This window comes from Vanessa tameamea, chromosome 8 (genome assembly GCF_037043105.1).
Source record: "Vanessa tameamea isolate UH-Manoa-2023 chromosome 8, ilVanTame1 primary haplotype, whole genome shotgun sequence".
NCBI lineage: Eukaryota > Metazoa > Arthropoda > Insecta > Lepidoptera > Nymphalidae > Vanessa > Vanessa tameamea.
The window spans coordinates 8917033-8937996 of NC_087316.1; the positions used below are offsets into that span (position 1 = coordinate 8917033).

At 31.3% G+C, this 20964-nt stretch overlaps 1 protein-coding gene across 9 annotated transcripts in view; it reads left to right on the forward strand.

Moving 5' to 3' along the window:
• Positions 1–20964, forward strand: part of Rbp6 (RNA-binding protein 6) — a 475370-nt gene that overhangs the window by 294136 nt on the left and 160270 nt on the right. Inside the window, exon 1 of one of the 9 annotated variants that reach the window (XM_026639030.2) lies at positions 15095–15272. The exons of 6 other annotated variants lie outside the window; for them this stretch is intronic. In XM_026639030.2, coding sequence (XP_026494815.1) covers positions 15177–15272 — 96 coding nt within the window. In that variant the 5' untranslated portion in view covers positions 15095–15176. Of the gene's footprint in view, positions 1–15094; positions 15273–15422; positions 15599–20964 lie in introns of those variants that run through there. 2 more of the 9 variants (XM_064215507.1, XM_026639031.2) reach the window with 2 other exon arrangements.

Below are 20964 nucleotides of genomic sequence, written 5' to 3' on the forward strand. Positions count from 1 at the left end.
TTTTGTAATGCTATAAATTTAACCTGTATCAAAATACTAAAGATATTAAATTTGCTCTTTAACACATCAGTTCGAAGCTGTACTTAATTAAAATGTAATATTAAACTATTATTTTTTGTTGCAGGTAAGTGACGTTGCTACTGATGGATTTGATGGGTTAAAAGTATATGAGATTATTTATTAATAATTAATTATATAATAATGGAACAAATTTTATGATATATATTTTTTTGATCTCAACTAATCTGTTTCAATTTTAATCAAGAATGCCTCAGATTTTCATTTCATTCATAATTAAAGTACATTCTCACTTAAATGCTGCCCGTTGAAATTTAAATATTTAGGCGCCACATATTATGGCGGTTAGATTCTCATTACAATTACATTATGTAAATAGAACTTTGTTTAACCAAATACCTTCGCCTTGCTTGCTGAGCGCTCTTTCTATTAACAAATTTTGCTGACTTACCCATTCCGTCAAAATGTGTTGAATACGAAAAATCTTGAATTCTTTCCACTGTATTCAAACGACGTGAAAAATATTTTATCTCTACGTAAATTTCTCGAATATATTTAAATTACTATAAGCGTTTTTTAGATAGATTATACTGATCTGAAGTCGGATAGGTTCTTTGTTATAAAATAGCGCTTTCATTCTAATAAACGCATCCCCCGCTTGACAAAGTCTTTATTCGTAAGAATTATATCATTCATCCTTAAAATGGATTCCAAAGGAGGGAAGCAATTTCATTTGTGAGAACCTGCTCCTGCTTATAATCCGTCCGAGGTAATAACATTTCATATTCGTAATAGAATCATTCTGCGTCGCCCGGAAACCTTATAGTCTCATTTTCATTGAAAACGTTTAGTAGACATAAACTTGTAGAATTATTTGATGCACAACCCTGGAATGAAAGGCACAATCTCCGGAGTCCCTTACTCGACTAATCAACGCTGCCGTTTTTGAAAACAAATTTATTTCAGAAAACGGTGTAAATAAATTATTTAATGTACCAAGAAAAACATCACTGTGTAACTTAATTCGATTATTGAAATGAATAGTTAAAAAACATTTTTTTTATATATCATAATTTTAATATTAAATGCAAAAATTTTGTTTGCACCCTTAAACTACGCCAGTATTAATAAATGAGGTATCAAATGATTTGCACAAATGAGCTCACGTTAGATGCCATTTCATCGAAATTAAATACTTTAACAGTATTAAATATTTATAAGTTATTTATTTTAAAATAGTCAAATACGTATTTAGAATCATAAAAGTTTTTGTGACGAAGCTACGATTACACGAACAAACACAAAGTACACCTGGGTTTGCACACACACGAGTACAAAATGGGCGCCATGAATGAAATTGGCAAGGAGGATATCATTGCTTGCTTATATGTCAGTGTAGATATATCTTTGTGAATGATTCATTTATAATTTCTCCTACCTCGTTAAGTCGTATAAATATAAAGCAAGAATTAAAAAAATAATTATTAACATTATAAGTGGCCATAAAATAAATAAATTACAAGAAATCGTAATAATTCCAGATTTAAATTTTATATCAATTGTTATATCTAGATTCATTTTTAAATGTTCTTAGTGCATTACACATAGAACGCCAGAATGAAGTTTATTGAATTAATCCTTGCGGAGTTACTGCCGCAGACATCGTTGAAAATCGCTAATTAAATGAAGAAGGATAAGTAAAAAGCAGTTTACCTCCATAAAAGTTACACTGTGAATTTACAGTGTAAACTAGACAGTGTTTGTGAGATTTGAACATTGAATTATGTCTTTTTTTTAATAAAGATTATTTTAACAATGTCTTAAAGAAAAATATATACATATGTATATATCAATTTTATTATCACATATATCATAGTTCGTATGTGTAAATTATTATGAGTTTTTATATATATGTTGGCTTCGAGCAATTTAAATGAAGCCAAGTTTCATTTTTATAATTAACGACACGGATAGCATGACAGGTTGTTGTTACTTTTGGAAGAGTAGTTTGTTGTGATGAAGTTTTCAATGCGGGGGAGTGCGTAGTCACCTCTAGAGGTGAGCCGGCGCCGCCCGAGTTCTCGCCGGGATAAGATTTATATAAGGACTTTTGTTTGTACGAGTAGTTAAGCAGGGGTGGGAAGGCTCATCTACATTCGCTTTTACTCGCGCCAGATATCTAACAACGTACTGAGAGTCCCTTCTTTTGTCTATTCTCTCGCATCCGCTACAGTTTTCTTCACGAAGTAGGAAAAAACGCCCCGTTTTAAATTCGACGCGTACCTATCTACATACATATAAGTTACTTTTTTTGCAATTTCTCGCCATAGACATATCATCTGGCGTGGATGAGTTTTTGTTGGAACGTAGGAAGTCCCTTTGTCTTCGCTATGAAAGTCAGAACTGTTGTAAGGAATATCCAGCTCTCGGGAGAGTCGTATGTAGGCATTGTTTCGAGAAAAAATCTACACTCAGACTTTTATGAAGCTTCGCGTCTGCTCGAGCAACACGTGGCTGCAGCGCTAAGTAATGAAATCGAGGCTTTAATTATAAAGTAGTTGTGAGGTAGTAAAATAAATAATTTTCTATTGGTACTACACGTGTAGTGTTTTTATTAAGATGTAAGTTTTTATATATATAAAGTCTACTTGTATTTAGAGCCGAGATGGCCCAGTGGTTTGAACGCGTGCATCTTAACCGATGATTTCGTGTTCAAACTCAGGCAGGCACCACTGAAATTTCAATGTGTTTATAATTCATCTCGTGCTCGGCGGTGAAGGAAAACATCATGAGAAAACCTGCATGTGTCTAATTTCAACGAAATTCTGCCACATGTGTATTCCACCAACCCGCATTGGAGCAGCGTGGTGGAATATGCTCCAAACCTTCTCCTCAAAGGGAGAAAGGGAGAAATTTACAGGCTGCTATAATGAAAAAAATAAATGAATGAAAGTCTACTTCAATTCTTATAAATCTTCTACATTTAACAATTGAATAACACTTTATTAATATAGTATATTTTTAAACGAACAAATTTCTCATATGTTTGTATTAAGATTTTTTTATTGATGAATGACAGAAATTTTTAATGTTTAATTTATTGTAGATTTCACATTTTCACTAATTACGTTATTGATCGTCTTCATACTGCTGACGAAGCGACTTTACAATATTCATTACGAGCTAAACGTATTTAACATACATTTTCTATGCATATCAAATCTAACATTAGCTATGTTTGTATTTGATTAAAGCCCACGCAGTTATTACGTGTAAATTTCATTCAAATACTATTTTAATACTGCCAGTGTAATTACAGTTATATAATTTTAATCACTAGTCGAATACGGATAATAAAGGTTATGAATGTTAAGCTCGTCAAATACTAAAATATTATACTTGTTTGTGAAGGAGTAACGCATATATTATTAGTACAACTGTGACCCTACGCTATTATATTTTATAAAGGTCTAAATAATGCAAAGGCCGGGGTAAAATTTATAGCGGTTAAAAGCGAAAATAAATTTGAAATGTAGGTAAAATACTTTTGTCATTGCTACGGATACCGTCCATTTAGATTTCTTGTTAACGAGTTATTTAATGAGGTGAAGTGGCAGGGGGTTGCAATAAAATATTTACCCTCAAACTTGTAAAATAGATCAGAGCAGTAAATTTATGTTCGAGAGAGTATAATTTCCTCTTTAGGAAAGATCATATCGATAGTGTTGCAGATTCGTTTTATGTATTTTAATTTTCAAATGTAAAATACTTTGAAAGTATCAATGGTGAATACGTTTTAAATATTTTTTAAATAACATTATATTAATATCGCTATATTATTTTACTGTGGGTATTGGTAAATATATTAGCTCTATCATATTATCTTAGTTTAGAGATCTTGTACAAGATAAACAGAACTCTAAATGAATATCTGTTACTGTTAATATGTGTCATTTATTCCGTGTTTAAATTTCATTCTAAAATGTATTATATACAGCAGTAGTATATAATTTTTTTCTTTATGAAATTAGTAAGTGGGATGTAAAAAGGACAACTTGATTGTAAAGGGTAATTGCTGATTGCTGCTTGGCGGTAGAATGTTTGAGGAGTCGGTGGTATCTTACCAGATGGCGTTCTAAAAGAAAAAAGTCTCGTTTATTAAATTTATTTTTTGTAATTTCTATTTAGTATTTAAAACATGAAAATAATTTATACTTATTATGTTATTTATTGCTTATAGTTCATTAAAATGTATAAAAAAGGAGAACATATTTTGTAATAATGGCATTGTATAATCAATATTACGAAAACTTAATAATATATTACATAAAGTTTCTAAAGGAATAAGTGCGTATTCTATGTTCAGCGTCAGTCTTTGTCTCACAAGATTTCAGCGAACAATGTAGTATAGAACTCATATTATTGCCTCAATTAATCATAACTTTGTATTAGTGAAATTTCTCTGGTGGGTAGACCATTGGTGCATGGGTTCACGAAGGCATGAAATTGGATCGCGAAACCTTAACGTTCGCCGCTTTGGAAATTAGAATGAACTTGATTTTGATATTATAACGCTGAATCTAATTTCACAGATAAATGAAATATTAATTAGTGACACTGATTATACTTATTTTTAATTAAATTGACATTATTAAAATTACATATCATTAATCACCGACATCACCGGATAATTTGAACAAAAATTTAAAACGTAATAATAGTATGCAAACGTGAATTATACTAATAACTCTTTTTATAGTTAATTTGTCTATTTTAATAAATAAATTAATTACAGAATTCTGTATAGCATTAACTACCTAACGAAACACAAGCGAGTCCCGCCATGACAAAATGTGAATGTAGAATTATGATAATAGTTTTAAAGAGTTTAGAAGCACCGAATTATAGTACAAGGTACAACAACTGACGCTACGGATGTACCTTCGTAGAGCTACGCTAGATGCTACATCGCTACGCCGTAGTCACATCTTTATTTATGCGCTTGCATAATTTAGCATAGTTTTTGTTAGCGCATTTGTTATCTAGATATTTCAGTTAAGGCGTTAGATAAACACATTATAACTCTAAAATGGGTATTATACTTACGGAAATAAAATATTTGATACACACAGAACATAAAAAGTGAGAGATTTTTTTTTACATTTCTCAAACTGTCAAATAATCATCATCAATAGAGATTTAAGGAAAAAAACATACAATATAACCAATGATGACAAGTTTTTACAGACTTTGATTGTCTCTGATTCGTTTTTGACAGTCGAAATACTTTAAGGAACGATTTTATTTGTACTTTATTTTACGACATACACAAAATATCTGCTTTACTATCTTTCCGTGCTGAGTACCTAATCGCCCCTAATTTATGTTAAGCTTGTATTAATTAACATTAGACATGATATTTCATTAATTCGAATATAATATAGTCATACATTTGTACGATATTTTTAAAATATACAGAGTAGTAATTTCATTGCGATTTGCTGGAAATACAAGTAGCTTGTATAAAAAATAAAACGTACTGAAAGTAAGCTCGTAACTTTCAAGTAGTAGGTGCGCTGCAATTAATTGGGATTAGTGTGTGAGGTCGTGCGTTCCATTCCCAGTTATTTTTCACGTCACGAAAGTCCGGCAGGCCGGCGCGAGCGCCATCGGATTATTGAATTAAAGTTGATAAGTGTATTAGCCAATGTTGTTGCTCCATTCTCTTGATTAATGGGCGACCGTTGCTTTTTCTCTCTCATTTATATGATAATGAGTCAGCAGCCGCGACCGAACACAATTATTAAGTGTAAATGAATGTAGTTGGAAGCGAAATCGGTTTTTGAAAAATGACCGAGTGAATTCGAAATGATCGGCCTGCGTCCGCGACTGCTGAACTGTCTGAATTTTAAAACGGAATGTTTAAAGTTTATACAAAATTAACTTTGCTTATTTCCAAACCGGATTATGTTAATTAAGCAGCTGCCGTTTCGGTTGAAATCGTAATCGAAAACGCCTGTAGTGTTGATTTACCTAATCAGTTTGTTTTGTATCTCGCACATAGTGTAAACCGATTTGTATTGAATACAATTTAAACGGAAAGATTTCCATCATTAATTAGTAGGGTAGTTTTGAGATATAAGTAATGATATATTAAAGTGCTGATTTCAAATATAACCGATCGAAACTCGTACATTTTGAACGAGATATTTCTGAGAAGATCATATTTCTTATTACGTTACTAAAAATAAATCACACGTGACACAAGCGTGTTCTGTATGAGGTGGAACAAAGTGTTACTCGAGTTGGTCACGGCTCGGTTCACTGTGCTGTCTGCTACTTAATTCCCCTTTGTTTAATACAATCTACGGGGATTGCTTGGATTAAAGTGGCGCAAACTCTACTCAGGACAGTTTCAGTAGTGTGGTTTCAAGATGGAAAATTGACAATTTTCTCATCAATAAAAATTAACATCAAATTATCAATTGATAAACGAAAATAATATATAATAGTCACGAACAAAAAATATAAGGCACTTATTTCAAAATACATTCTAAAGACTGAAGTCCTTAAAGTTGGTTAATAGTATCGGATTTATGTTTTTAGGTTTTAAATGCGATCTTTCTTGCAAACACATTTATAAAGAAGCAATCCTTGGGAATAGAAGATCAATATGACGGATATAAAATGTAATAACAAACACAAAAAACTTATTACGAATACGAAACGCTATATAAGAATAAGAAAAAAAAATTGAGACACGAATATTTTATTTTATATTATTATAATTATAAAACGTATATACATATTATATACCTAACAAAAAATAACTCAAAATAAACAAAACAATAACAATAAAGACAAAAAACAATAACTAAAACCGTGTCCCAAATAGGTGAACAATTCAGATTCCAAGTTGGTTTGGATTCCAATTCTAAAGCCCAACACTGATTTTCGATGGAACCCTTTATAGCTGTGACGAGCTATGACAATGTGTCGGTATTATTATATTAGATAAACAAACATTAACTATTAATATCGAAAGTTCATATAAATATATCACTTATTTTTTAAAGTTGAAAATTAATAAAGTAAACTTAATTATAATAATAGACATAAAAATAAATACTATAATAAGATTTACATTTAAGCTTTTTGTTCTGTATCCGCATAGAGAACATGTTATATAAATGTTATTTACGCATCTTTTGTGTGTTGAATTAAAACGACTTGACTTTTTTTAATGAAATATAATTTATTAAGGCAGCAACGATGATTGCAAATAATCACATAAAATTAAAAATACATTATTAATTTGCATTTTCTAAATATTAATATGGTCTTAGAATAAATTTTGCATATTAGTACTAAAAGTTTCATTAGATAAAAATTATTAAAGAGAAATTATGTTTTAATTTTTTGATGTCTTTAAATAAGTCTTCTTCTTTAATATTCAAACACTTGAAAGGTAAGAAGCGAAGAAGTTGGAAGTGTTATATTACTTGATCGGAGGCTGTAAAATTCTATTTAGTTCGACAAGAGCTGTCAATCTCGGATAGGTACGTTGATAGCAGGCAACGGCCGATCACCGCAAGCTACGAATCAGCAGCATGCCTATCGTAGGATGCTTTTCACTTTTTAATACTTGTATTTTTTTAATAATAAGATTTATGGAAGAGGCCTGCGTCACAGCTGTTTAGCATAACGTGTTGGAATACTCATTTAATTTACAAAACATAAAATGATTTGACATTGTTTATTTAATGTAGAAAATTGTTATACTACAATTAATTTAATTGTAAAATGAAATAATATTATTATTATTTAAAATGTATAGTTTACTATATTTGTTCGAATTCAATTAAAAAAAATGTGTATTAACGTTTTTAAATAAGCATGTCTTTTCATAATTTAATGGTTATCATAAAGAAAATGAAGCATCAAGTTTAATATAAAACGTGGATTTATTGATGTTATATTAACTTTGAAAATTGCCAAAGTAAACTAAAGTCCATAAAGAAAATCAAAAGCCAGCTCCGCTTTTCTGTCAAACACTATCAAACTTCTTTTAACCGAGAACTAAGAAAAAGGTAAAACACGCCAAAAAGTCGCGCCGATACAATAGCAAAGTTTATTCGGTGGATCGGAAAAAACGTTACAAAAAATATGACGTCTGAAAAATTACACGCATTCACAAATCATGCGGGCCCTCTTTTGTGAAAAGTTTGGAGGCTTACAAAGGAGTTTAACTCGTTCTTAAGCCCTCAAAATTCTTCCCTGCCCATGTACTTCCATTGTCTGTTTGTTCTTTACAAATAATGTTTAGGTTTATTTGGTAAATCGAGACGACTGACAAACAACGACAGCGTAACTATAGCAATAAGTTTTAATACGATGTAATGTTTTATCTTTTTGTTTCTTTGGAAATAAAAAAAAAACTTGTTTATTACTGATAAATCTTTATTTAATAAAATAATAATCAGTTTATTGATATACATCAATTAAAATTAATTTAACTAATAAAAGTGAATGAATAAACCAAAATAGTTAGCGCTATTCGGCTTTGATACTACAGCACTAAGTGATTAACAAAAAAATAAATAAAAAATAATTCAAGTAATTTTGAATAATAGTCATTTTACAAGATTATGAAACGTAGAGTTACATTCATGGAAGTTTCAACGGATTCTAGAGAAGTTACTCTTTTTACGACTTATAAATATTAATATTTATTCATTATTTCGAATTAAATTATATTAATCTAATATTGAAAAGTTATTAATAGATATGTACGTAGTCTTAAGATTATTCTTTCAATTCTAGAGTAAAAAGTGTCCTAAATTCAAATCCGATACATAAGCTATTACTATGCCGGGTTTCATTAAAATTCATCACGAAAACCAGTCCGTGATGCATGCAAAAACAGACAGACAATATTTTCAAAAATTGTGTTTTTGGCATAAATATTCCATGCACAGAAACGACCTCGTTACAGTTTAACAATATGGCAAAAAAAAAAAAACTAAAATGACCGCCCCTAAATATCCCAAAGCTGGATAAAGACCTTCTCTCCCGACGTTTATTCCTCTTACGTACAGGTGTCAGTAAATATTCCGACTTTACCCGACGTCAGATGTATTTTTACCGTGGAGGTATATATTAATTTATTGTTTACTTGTAGACCTTTGATCATTTACGTCACCGCTAAACATCAATACTTTTTATACTATGACCCGGTTCGAGGAAGTTTGTGATGCATGATTGGCAGTGCATTCAAGGAGTATAGAATAAATTTTACTATTTGTAGTACCAGTTTCGATGGGTAAAGTAATCTCATAATAGTAAAGTTGCTCGTCTTCTTTCCTAAAGTAAATTACTGACATAAATGATGTTTATTGCCGTCTTCTTCTCATTCGTTTTTCTATTCGCTTTCAAACAAGCAGGTCGTTTAAGATCAACGTGAACTTTATCTTGGGCTATTTAGGCTCATTTATGTATAACTATATATAATATACGTATTTAACTTCTTTTGTTATCGAACATAGTAACAAAAAATATCAAAGGTAAAAAATAACAGTTCCATATGGCATCGATATGCGACGTCACCGGTGTGAATCGAGGCTAGATTAATCGAAGACTGCAGTGACGATTAGTTGATGATTAATACTCGCACGGCAGCGCCATCTGCCGAATTAATTGCTTCATTTCCTCTAGACGGGTCCAAATGGAATTTTGTACTTCGATTCGAACGTTCATCGTTTTTGTCTAACCCTATACGTTCGTTTACGTGTTATAGATTCTGTGATTTCGCAGTATTTTACACCTGGATTTTGTATTTTTTTTTTTTTTTTCGATACGTATTTTATTTCAGTCAATACTGAACTGACGACCGGTTTGCGATAAACTGACGATCCATAACGCTAAGAGCTTTCAGAAAAGTTATTTGTTTTTCCATTTATGCTGTCAAATTGTTAGAGCAATTTAATAAATTTTGTACAATCGCGTAACGAAAATCGGTTGATTTTTCGTAACACAAAAACGTGTAACACGAACGATATATAAATATGTTAATCACCGTATTTCCACTCGAATAGGTCAGAATGTTTGAATTTATTCAATGATATAATTGCAACAAAAAATATTAAATAATTCACACAAACATAGTAAATATTTAGTTTGAGTAAAACATAATATTTATATAGTATGCTAGGGAAAGGAAATATTTCAAACTAGGTCTTATTATTAATACATGATCCGATTATCTATCAATTATTTATTAACAATATATAAATTACATAATTAACTTATATTTGCTTTCTTATACTTTAACTATGCAAAGGATTGACGGTTGGTGAAAGACCTACAACTAGCTGTAATTCCCTCATTCAGTATTAGTACCAATATCTGTTACTCTTTGTCTTGCATTCGACGTGATAGCATCCAAACATTAAATTTAGAAAATACCAATAAAGGCATAAAATATGATCGTTTTAATGTTACGTGTTACCTTACCATATCGGCTTAGCTTCGAAAAATTTACGACAAATGACCATGCTCGGAAATTAATTAACACTTTTCCTAATGTAACATTTTTCAAATGTTATGTTATATCATAACAGATGAAGATTTAGATTTGGGTACTTAGACTAAAACATATTTTATGATCGTCATATAAAATATGGAGTTTGGAGGTACTCACGGAGATAAATGTTCTATAACCTAAAGGAAACATTATCTGAAGCAATAAATATAAAATGTTGCTTACAATGAACAAAACGACTCATCCAAACTCATCTTAGATCATTCTCGAATAAATATTGAGACTTTAAAATCAGTTGTCATAGCTGTTTTCGAAACTTGTTTTTGTAATTAATTTCGCTTGAAAATTTCATAATGTCAGAGGGCAATTAAAAATGGATTATACGTAAAAATGAACCAAGTGGCTCTTTTGAGAGGAATCGGACCAAGAGTGGGTAGATTAAGGCACTGGTCCAGAGGATTATAGTAGGAGCAAGTGGTAATGAAATTTGCCCGGAGGAAATGGCGAGTGAGGCCTAGCTTAAGCCCTGTCCAGGCGACCGCTGATTGTATTTGATGAGAGTTTTATCTGTTCCTCACTATCAGGTTCACCGATCGTCCTCTAATCACGTCGATTTAAGTTAGAGCCTCGTTTAATTACTTGCATTATATAGGCTTTAAAGTTATTCAGATTAGCGGGTCGCGGAAATATGCTTGATTCAACTTTCAATATTTTATCTCTCTTAACGCCTTTTTGAATTATGTTTTCGTTTTGTATCATTCAAATTTAATATATAACTACATTATTTAAACGAATGTGTAATGTTTTTGTATTAAAAATTATCTGAGTGCTACAGCTTGTATTTGATATTACATCTATAACTGTAGCAATCACTTACATGTGGCATAATATATGCCAATAACGAATTATCAGTACGAAATAAAAATTATAATTATTAATAAAAAAGTCGTGTTATCTAAATCTGTACTGTGAACATTTTTAACAATTTCCAATTAAAATTTGACCTTTGAAATTAATTCATATTTTTGCCAAGTTTTCCAATAAAAGGTAACTTTTATAAATTGTTAAGAAAAAAAAACAATTAATGTTTTAAAATATAACTTTGTCATATTAATTAAGTCTCTACATTGGTACGAATCATCAGAGTAGAATACCTCAAAGATAGACTAAAGGACAGTACGATGCATTGTCCCTAAGGGTTGTCAGCCAAAGCCTGTCGTTACGTCAGTGGATTGTGATTCGATTAGGAATTGCTATGCGACCGCTTACGTCCTTAACGAGTCGGAACAACCGTACAGTGGACAGCTTTAAGCTGTTAAATGTTACAATAAATTATTTTCACTTTAATGTATAGTAAATATATCAATATTTTTAACGATAATATATTAATATTGCAATAGTTTAATCGCATTACGTGAGGCTCAATTATATAGATACGTTGATTTAAAATTACTTCAATACTCTGTCATAAGTATTATTTATTACAATATCTAAAAATTGCGAGGTCTTGACATTCTCCTGTACATCAGGAAAATCGTCGTTGTCACTACACGCAGCGCATAATTAATCATGGCTGCTATACAAACAAAAGGCGTTTCAGCTTTCTAGTACTATCACGTAAGACTCCAGCCCTACGTAATCCCACAGCCGTATATTCTGACCCGGTCGCAGGTAGATGCGCCTTTATAAGAAGCGTACACATCTTTCAATACAGCCTTAAGACAATATACATTTTAAATTATTAATTATAACCGACAATTAAAATTACTAAATAAATCAATATTTTTTTCTGATATTTTTCAATAAAAATACAACATACAATAATTTTATTAATCAACCTAAGCCACATAAAATGATTAACTTTAATTTTGATTTCCAAAATATTTCAAATATAAAGAAAACCGTAATCAGTTACAGTTTTTTTATCATTAGCCTCAAATTAACTAATACGGCGTACTCGAAATTTGGTTAAATGTGATAACTCAGCTATCTATATAGTACTAAAAAAATTATGGTAAATGTTTAAAATGCAAGCGTAATATTTTTTGGAACCAGTTCGTCTCCTGTCTAAGCTTACCCTTATTTTTCATATCTCTGCTTTCGTGCCGCGTACCGGTGATTATTTTTAATTTCTACCGCTCCGCTGTCGGAAAGCATGTTGTACAAACCGTTTTGTGGGCTTTTTTAATGAACGCCGCCAAGTTACGACTTTGACGTTTGCTTTGACATTACGCTGGAGCTATCAACGTATGTTACTGCCACTATGGCACTCAGTGTCAAATAAAAATGTTATTATTATTTCTTTATTTACTAGCTCGCGACTGGACTCCACTTGCATTTATTTTAATACCTCCTTTGGGTTCAGGTTAAAGTGGTTTTATAGATATTATCTACCAGTAGCAATAACTGTTGATTTTAAGATAAAACTTTCCTTATATTATTTTACTTCATTTGTCGCTTTATAAATTAAAAGTTAATTTATTTAGACACTAGTAGAAAGTGTGATTTATTCGACAAATTAATGTACGATGTTGAAATAAAAAATTATTCAAGACAATTTATATTCTTTTGTGTTTAATTCAGGTTTGTATGTTTTTTTCTGAAGAAAAACAAATGTCACGAACAGAAATGCCGTTACTCGTTAACGTAAAAAATGTTCATTTGGATAATCGATATTAATATTGCTCATTTCAATGCTAAATGTAACAATACTTTTGCTTAAAATGATATTAAGTAAACCAAATCCAAATAAATAGATTGCTGTACTTGTTGACTGATGATTTGTATTCGTCTGAAAATTGTTCCTTTTTATTTGTCAACGTGTTTTCTTATTATTTAATCCGTTCACCCCTTTTATTGCGTATAAAATAACTGTTTATTTTGTAACGCGAATTCCGTTTAAAAGGAATCAGTTGTCAAACTATTATTATTACTAAAACATTGTCAATATCAGCTCTGATAAATACTATAATGTTTTATCGTAGTAAAAAATGAAATAAAGAAAAACTGCAGGTAGACGGTTTTCTCTGTAACTGAGTTTTCTATTTAGTGTCACTTGTCTCGCTTAGAATTTAACGACCTCACAAAGATAGCCTCGACTGAAATCTCAGTCTGTCGGCATACAGAGATTTATAGACAATTTTTTTTACAAAAAACTAAGTATATTATATAATATGTTATCATCGCTAAGCAAAATTGCATATTTTCGAATGTTATAATGATATTTGATTCATAGTAATCTGTGTTGTTTGAATTTATTTCAAATATAATAAATTAATATTTACATACATAAAGATATACGACTTGTAATTTTTTTAAGGTTATGAAAATATAAACAATATATACTTGTCGTCCATTATAAAGAAAAGAAGCATGAATTATTAAGAAACTATTAAAGTTTTACAATTTTATGCCAAGTCCATATTGCATTCGTCACTGTCTTAAAAGTTTTATTGCAGCATATGCAATAGCTACTTACAACACAATCTCGACAACATAGCTCTTCGCAAAACTAAAACGAAACCGCATACCACCAAAACAATTTGAAAATGGAACAAGGGTGCCTCATACTTTGCATGAAAATACCGAGACGTCAACGTTTACAAATAACTTCTTGCTCCCGTCGCGCCACTTTTTGTTTTCCTCTTTACCGAAAGTTATGACACAAATATGAAAACATTAAAATTGAATCGTGGCCAAATATGTTAGTTGTTGAGGAGACGCAAGCGGCCGAGTGGCCGGCGCATACCAATCAGCGGAGATGCCAGCCCGATATGCAGCGAAGGTACCGAGCTACGCCGTAGGCAGGTGCTACGCCTAACGTATGCTGATCGTTACGTGTATAAAATGACTGATTCGACATATGAATTTTTATCTTGACTAATTTATATGGAAATATGTTTTTTTTTTTATTTATCCATTTTATTACACATTTTTTAATGCAAACAATGTTAAAATTAAGTTCATACATCGAGAAATTTCATCGCAATAAAATGCATAAATTCAATATAAAACTTTATTCTTCATATAAATTTATACTTCAATAACCATCGAGTTAAGTATTTATAAAAAAAATTACTTAATAAAACTTTTCTTTTCGTAAATTACTCTCCAGTTTTACTTTTTCTTGTAAATAATTAGAAACTTCAAAAACATTTACATAACGAACTACTTCAAGATTATAGTTTCGTCATTATCAAACCAATAATTTCGATAAATCAATGCTAATTGGAGGTAAGAGTTCGACAGCCGGTTCCATCCCAAGAATATTTCAGAGCCGCCGCGGTGATAAATCAAACTCGAAACCGTAATGAAAGCGAACGGATCGCGTCGCGAGGAGAGGGAGGAAAAAATATCACGGAAAAAATCAGGTGCGTCCCCCGGTCGGTGCCGAGAGAAAAACAGTCGGGCGTCGCGGCGCTGGGCCGGGGGGGCGGTGGCGTAGCGGTGGGGTGGGGGTGGCGGTCGATGCGGGGCGGGCCGTGCGCGCGCTGGCTGGCGCGTGGGGCGCGTGGGGCGCGTGGGGACTCTCCGCTCGCGCTCACTCGGCCGCGCCGCTCCTCTCGCGCCGACGCCGGCCGCGCCGCGCGCTCTCATCACGTGTCCGCTCCGACTTTACATGTCCAAAGTGCTCAAGTCAGTGCTCCCGATCGCAACCGCGCGAGTGCTCCCGCAGCCGATCTCCGAGCCGGACCCGACCCGCACATCGCTCAGGGTTAGTAAGCCAGAGCGTCTTCGCGTTTGTGATCTGCTTCTTCGTCGTGATCGATAGCGCGCGTTGCGAAAAGTTTATTTCGGGAACCTAAAGTTTGTCGAGTGGAGTGCGCGCCTCGGATGCACTTCGCGGGGCCACGAGTGGCCGCCGTCGGCCGCGCGGCGCCGTCGTGTCGCTCTCCGTTCGCCGCTTTCGACCCTCGATAAAAACAACAAACAGATTAATCGACCTGACCGTGCAAAAGATTTCAGTGCGAAATTCGCCCGTTTACTTTTCTTCGACGGGTCAGAATTCGTCGAAGTACGGCCGTAATGTTTTGTATTAATGTACGAAAATGTCGATAAGATAAGAATTGCTACACTAATAAAGCTTAAGCTAGAAATGAAATTGTAGGATTGCATGTAACGGTGATATTAACTGTGAATATTTCAAGTTTACCTGTATTTTTCTTAAACACGTCGGTCAAATGTTTTATGGGAAATTAAATTTAGGGGCAACAGAATTAATTGACAAATTTCCGTCAGTGTGAGCGTGAAAAGTTATGTTACATTTTTTTCAATATAAAAATATTTTTGAGAAAATCATTTTTCTGTTCGATATTTTTTCTAACAGAGGTAAATTTACAATAATCTAAAGATGTGATTTATGAGTTTCATAATAAAACAGGTATGTATTTTTATACCTTTCATTAAATATGAAAAAATGCTACATTCAGTTTTTGGTAAAACATGAAAAATATAATTCATATATATAACTCGTAGACCTCGTTCATTTCGGCATATTTCGTATTTTATACGTGTTTTTAGATATAGCAAGAAATAGTATTTAAAACGGGATATTTGCCATGTTTTTTTTTATTTTTATTTGGTGGCGCTCGATATTGCGACATTATCTCGTGAACAAGACATTCGTAGATAATCTCGAAATATCGAGCTCCACCAAATAAAAATAAAAAACATGGTAAATATCCCGTTTTAAATACTGTTAGTAATAAAAATAACCATGTTAATTTAAAATCTTATATAGCAAGGAATATATTAAAATCGCTATATTATAGAAATTAATTAATAATAACACCTGTAGCTGGTACATTTGTTTCTTTCACGCTCATACAGTCGGTCTGGTGATACTAACCGCATTACTTAAATACGCGCCAAGAAATTTCTGTTACGAAAATATTTTTAGCCAAGTGTTATTCTTGATTTATCGCACAAGCGTTCGATTAATATTAATACACGTACAATCCATTTCTGATGTGTTTCATCATAATGAACGCAGTTATTGTGTAGTAAAATTAATTTGAAAGACAATTCGAAAAATATAATGATTTGTTTATATATTACGTCAACGAATATTCGAAATTGGAAATCTTTTTTTTTTTTAATAGTATAAATACGTTTCGCGAAATGTTTCTCTATAAAATATTATTCGGTTGAATGTTCAACTGAACTATTCTATTATAATTATATATTTCCGCAATGCATAACAATATTACATTTCCATTTAATATTTTATGCGTAACTGTAAAAAAGTCACATCATAAATGTATCTAGTATGGATTAGTTTATAGCTTTTAATATGTGTTTTGCGTGACTTCTCGTAAATAGTCAATCAGATTTATTGTGAATCATCCACGAGCCCTATTGTTTCGAATGAAAATTTGTATGAAAACATAGTTATATATGGTAACATTGTCGAAACGCTTTATATTAAAAGGCATGAAAAAATCTTAAGTGTAAACTAGAAAATGAGCTCAATTGAATATTTAGTTGCGTTTATGACGTATCTAAATCTTCAAAAATAGTACGCAATATTATGTAAATGCAAATTATTTATAACAAATGATTCAATTTAACTTTAATATTAATGCTACTTACAAGAGTCATAATAACAGTTCTCTTTTGCAAACAACATAACAAAACCTGCAACATTTTGAAATAGTGCTCTCTCAAAGAATAATAACTTACGGCAAAGCTGTATAAAGTTATAAAGTTTTATACGAAGTCAAAATACTAGAATCTTTTACCAAATTCTTTCATTGTTCATAAAACAATAACATTTTGTCTAAACCGAGGATGGAGTAATGGATGGCCTGATGTTCAATTTATTTCTGTAACATGACGATTCGAATATGCATATAAGAGCCTACTCAAATAAAGCATAATAATATGAAACGAAAATATTTTTATTACAAAGTCATCGTACGTGTTTGACAAAAATAATAATTCTGTAGATGAAAATGTACGTAAGAGTTAACTGTTACAATTGTACAAACATTTTCATATTTCATCAAAATAATATACTCTAACAAATAATTTATATTTGTAAGAGCGTCTAGAAAATAATAGAATTTTAACTATATTATATATATTCAAAGTATAAAATGTATATTTTCGAATTACAACATTAATAAATAATTTTAAATTTCACATCAAAATATTATATTCAAAAATACAATTTATTAATCATTTCAAAATTGATGACTGAGTCAAAATAAAATCTTTACTATTATTTCTTTTTAATCTTAAAACTTTATTCTAGTTTTCTATACCGAAATGATTTAATTTTTTTAAGTATGGCACTGTTAGGACAGTATTTCTACTTTAAAATAAATATTATTCCGGTCGCCGATTAATACAAAATTAATGTAATTTGTTGACGAATGAAATAAACGCTTACTAAAAGTAATTTATTAAAATTGATTAAATAAATATTTAATATTCTGTAATATTCCAATTTTGAAAACGTTACTTATTTCAAATATTTTAATCAATTTTATCAGCGTATACATAGGACTACAGTTCTCTTAACTCTTACTGCGCTGTGAATAAGGAACACTCTATTTGAGCTGTAGTGAACTGATTATACCTGGCGAAAGTTCAGTGAAGCCTAATAGCAATTCGATGTTTCTGTCCAAGTAAGAAACAAACATCACTAATGATCGAGTGGCGACAATGATGATAGATGAAAGTTAAATACATCACGCAGTTGTGATGGAACATGATATATCATATCATATCCTATTTTTCCGTTGCGTACCCATCTTAGTTGATATAGCGATCTAGTTTCAGTCGATCAAAATTGGTTTTTTAAATGTGTACAAGCAATATATGAGTAAAAAAATATCATTATAACTTTATAAAAAAAATTGTGTAAGCTTCCTAATTCATATACATTATTAAAACTTGTTGATTGGTGTATTTGTTTGTTGGTGCTAAATTTAAAATTATAATACATTTACAAGTAGGACTCGACCTGTATAAGTAACTACATTGTTTATTTTAAAAGTGAAAATAATGAAAAAAAAACCTAAAATCAGTGGTAAGAGACAGTTTCATTGATAAACCACTCGACGAAGTTCGTGAAAAAAATCATTCACGGCTTCACAAATGTAGGTCACAGGTGAAAAAAATATTTGTTTCTGCTATTTTAATTTATCGATAGTGAAATCTCTATCGGTAGCGCTCGAAGCTCTTACATGATTTGTCTTAAATATTAGTCCCATTCCTTCGTATTCGAAACATAATTTTGCGACTAAAATTATTTAATTATGAATTTAATCATTTAATGTAATGTAATCAAGCGTTACATAATATTTTAAAGCTCAACGTGACAAAAGTATTCAATTATAAAACAATAATAATCAATTTCTTAAACATGTTTTTTCAATATAAAATACTTTTTTTTAATTTATTATGTCGTTCATTTTTAATTCAACTTCCGCTAATTCGTTTAAAATTTTAGATGATTCTTGGAATAAAAAAATGTTGAATATCGACATAGGGTTGCATCACAAGCAAATGTCGATTTCTGATTAAATCTGTAGAGTCACAAATTAACGAAACGTTTTGGTACTGCACATACTAATAAGTAAATGTATTCAGTTATTTTTTCTTATTAAAGTTACCTATCGATAATTATATATTAGGTATATTTAGCATGGCAACGTTGAAAGATGAACGTGCTCATAATTTTTTTTAAAAATTATAGGTAAAGGATTATTTTGGTTGAAATCGCGTAGTAAATTTTTAAAAAGGTTCGTTGGATTGAATTATCGTCCATCATGACAGATATAATCGTTGTGACAGAGATATGATTTCTGGGTAGCGATCGGCCCTAGAGTGGGCGGGTAGTACCGCCCTGAACTTACTGGACGATACGTTAGGGATCCGTCGTTAAGTGGCATGCTCTGTTACCAAAATAAAAAAAAATATTAAAGAACTTTCGCACGCGCGAAAGTTAACTAAATACATTTAGTGAACTCATGGTTGATAGAACACCTTGAGAATGGCTATTTCTTTGCGATATTCAATATATGTAACTAATCACATATTGACAAAAAAACACCCGCTGAGTCTGTTTCGCCGGTTCTTATGATGTCAGGGTATTTTCTTTTCCGCATCCGTTGTATCCATGCTTTAATTTGACAATCAATAAGTTAGTGTAATGACTCTTTATATAATAAAGTATTTTCTTTTCCGCATCCGTTGTATCCATGCTTTAATTTGACAATCAATAAGTTAGTGTAATGACTCTTTATTATATAAAGGAATATAATTTGATTTGATTTGATATAATGTATATCACATATTAACGAAATATCGATTTCTTGTAAATTTTCCTTTATTTAATCGGCTTACAGCCTACCTTTTAAATTATATAACCAAATCCCTTAAAAAATGTTTTATTATTTTATTTAATATATTTTCCGTTGCATATGTAATCTTGTTGTGAATTATGTGTAATAAATAATTTCCCTGTGCATAATTAATTTAACTTTTATGTGAGTACGCTTCATTCGTAAATAATGTTTACATTCAAAGCGAAGGCAAGACTAGAAATAAATGATACAATAATATGCCGTCAAAGATAAGTTAATTATGGCATTTTAACTAAACGGATCATTTGCACTGGGCTCACTCGTGGTATTTGCTATCTAATTGACCGCTCTGTATAATTGAATATAAAACAAGACCGCCATCGCCTTAAGTTGTTTGACGAAGTAATAGTTGTTCTTGCTCTAATTACTTGTAGTTTGTTTAGAAGCTTATTATTACAGCGGCCACTAATTCCCTAGAGAGCAAAGGGTTGCAGCTCTCTTTACTTATTCAGTGATTATAATGTAGTCTAATCCGATACATTCTCTTCATAGTATTTAGAATATCAACTAGGGTTGTCTGTTCATATAGTAATCTTCGAAAATCTCGATGACACCAAAATTAATAAAATTATTACAAAACCTTTTTATGAATATCGCTTTCGTCATTAAATCTTAAAGGTATCGATTCAATTGAATCATCGTTTGTTTTAAATATTTAAATTATTCAAATTACTATGTCTTTGTGCAAGCCCGTATCAGTGGGTACTACCCACTCATCAGATATTCAAACAGCCAAACATCAATACTTAGTGTAAGAATTGTTGTGTTCCGGTTTGAAGGGTGATTGAGCCAGGCCTAAAAAACATATTTGCATCTTTGTTTCAAAGGTAATATAGGGAATGGTTAATATTCCTTACAGTGCCAGGTAGGACAAATGCCCGTACGAAAATTAAACAGCAAAAAAATACCACTCAATCTCATAATAAATCGCAGCTTAGGTCAATAAAACATTCTCGCGGGAAAACTGGCGTTTGTGTTTAAATAAACTATTGTTTAGTAAACATAATACTATTTCAAATTAATTTGAAGCCA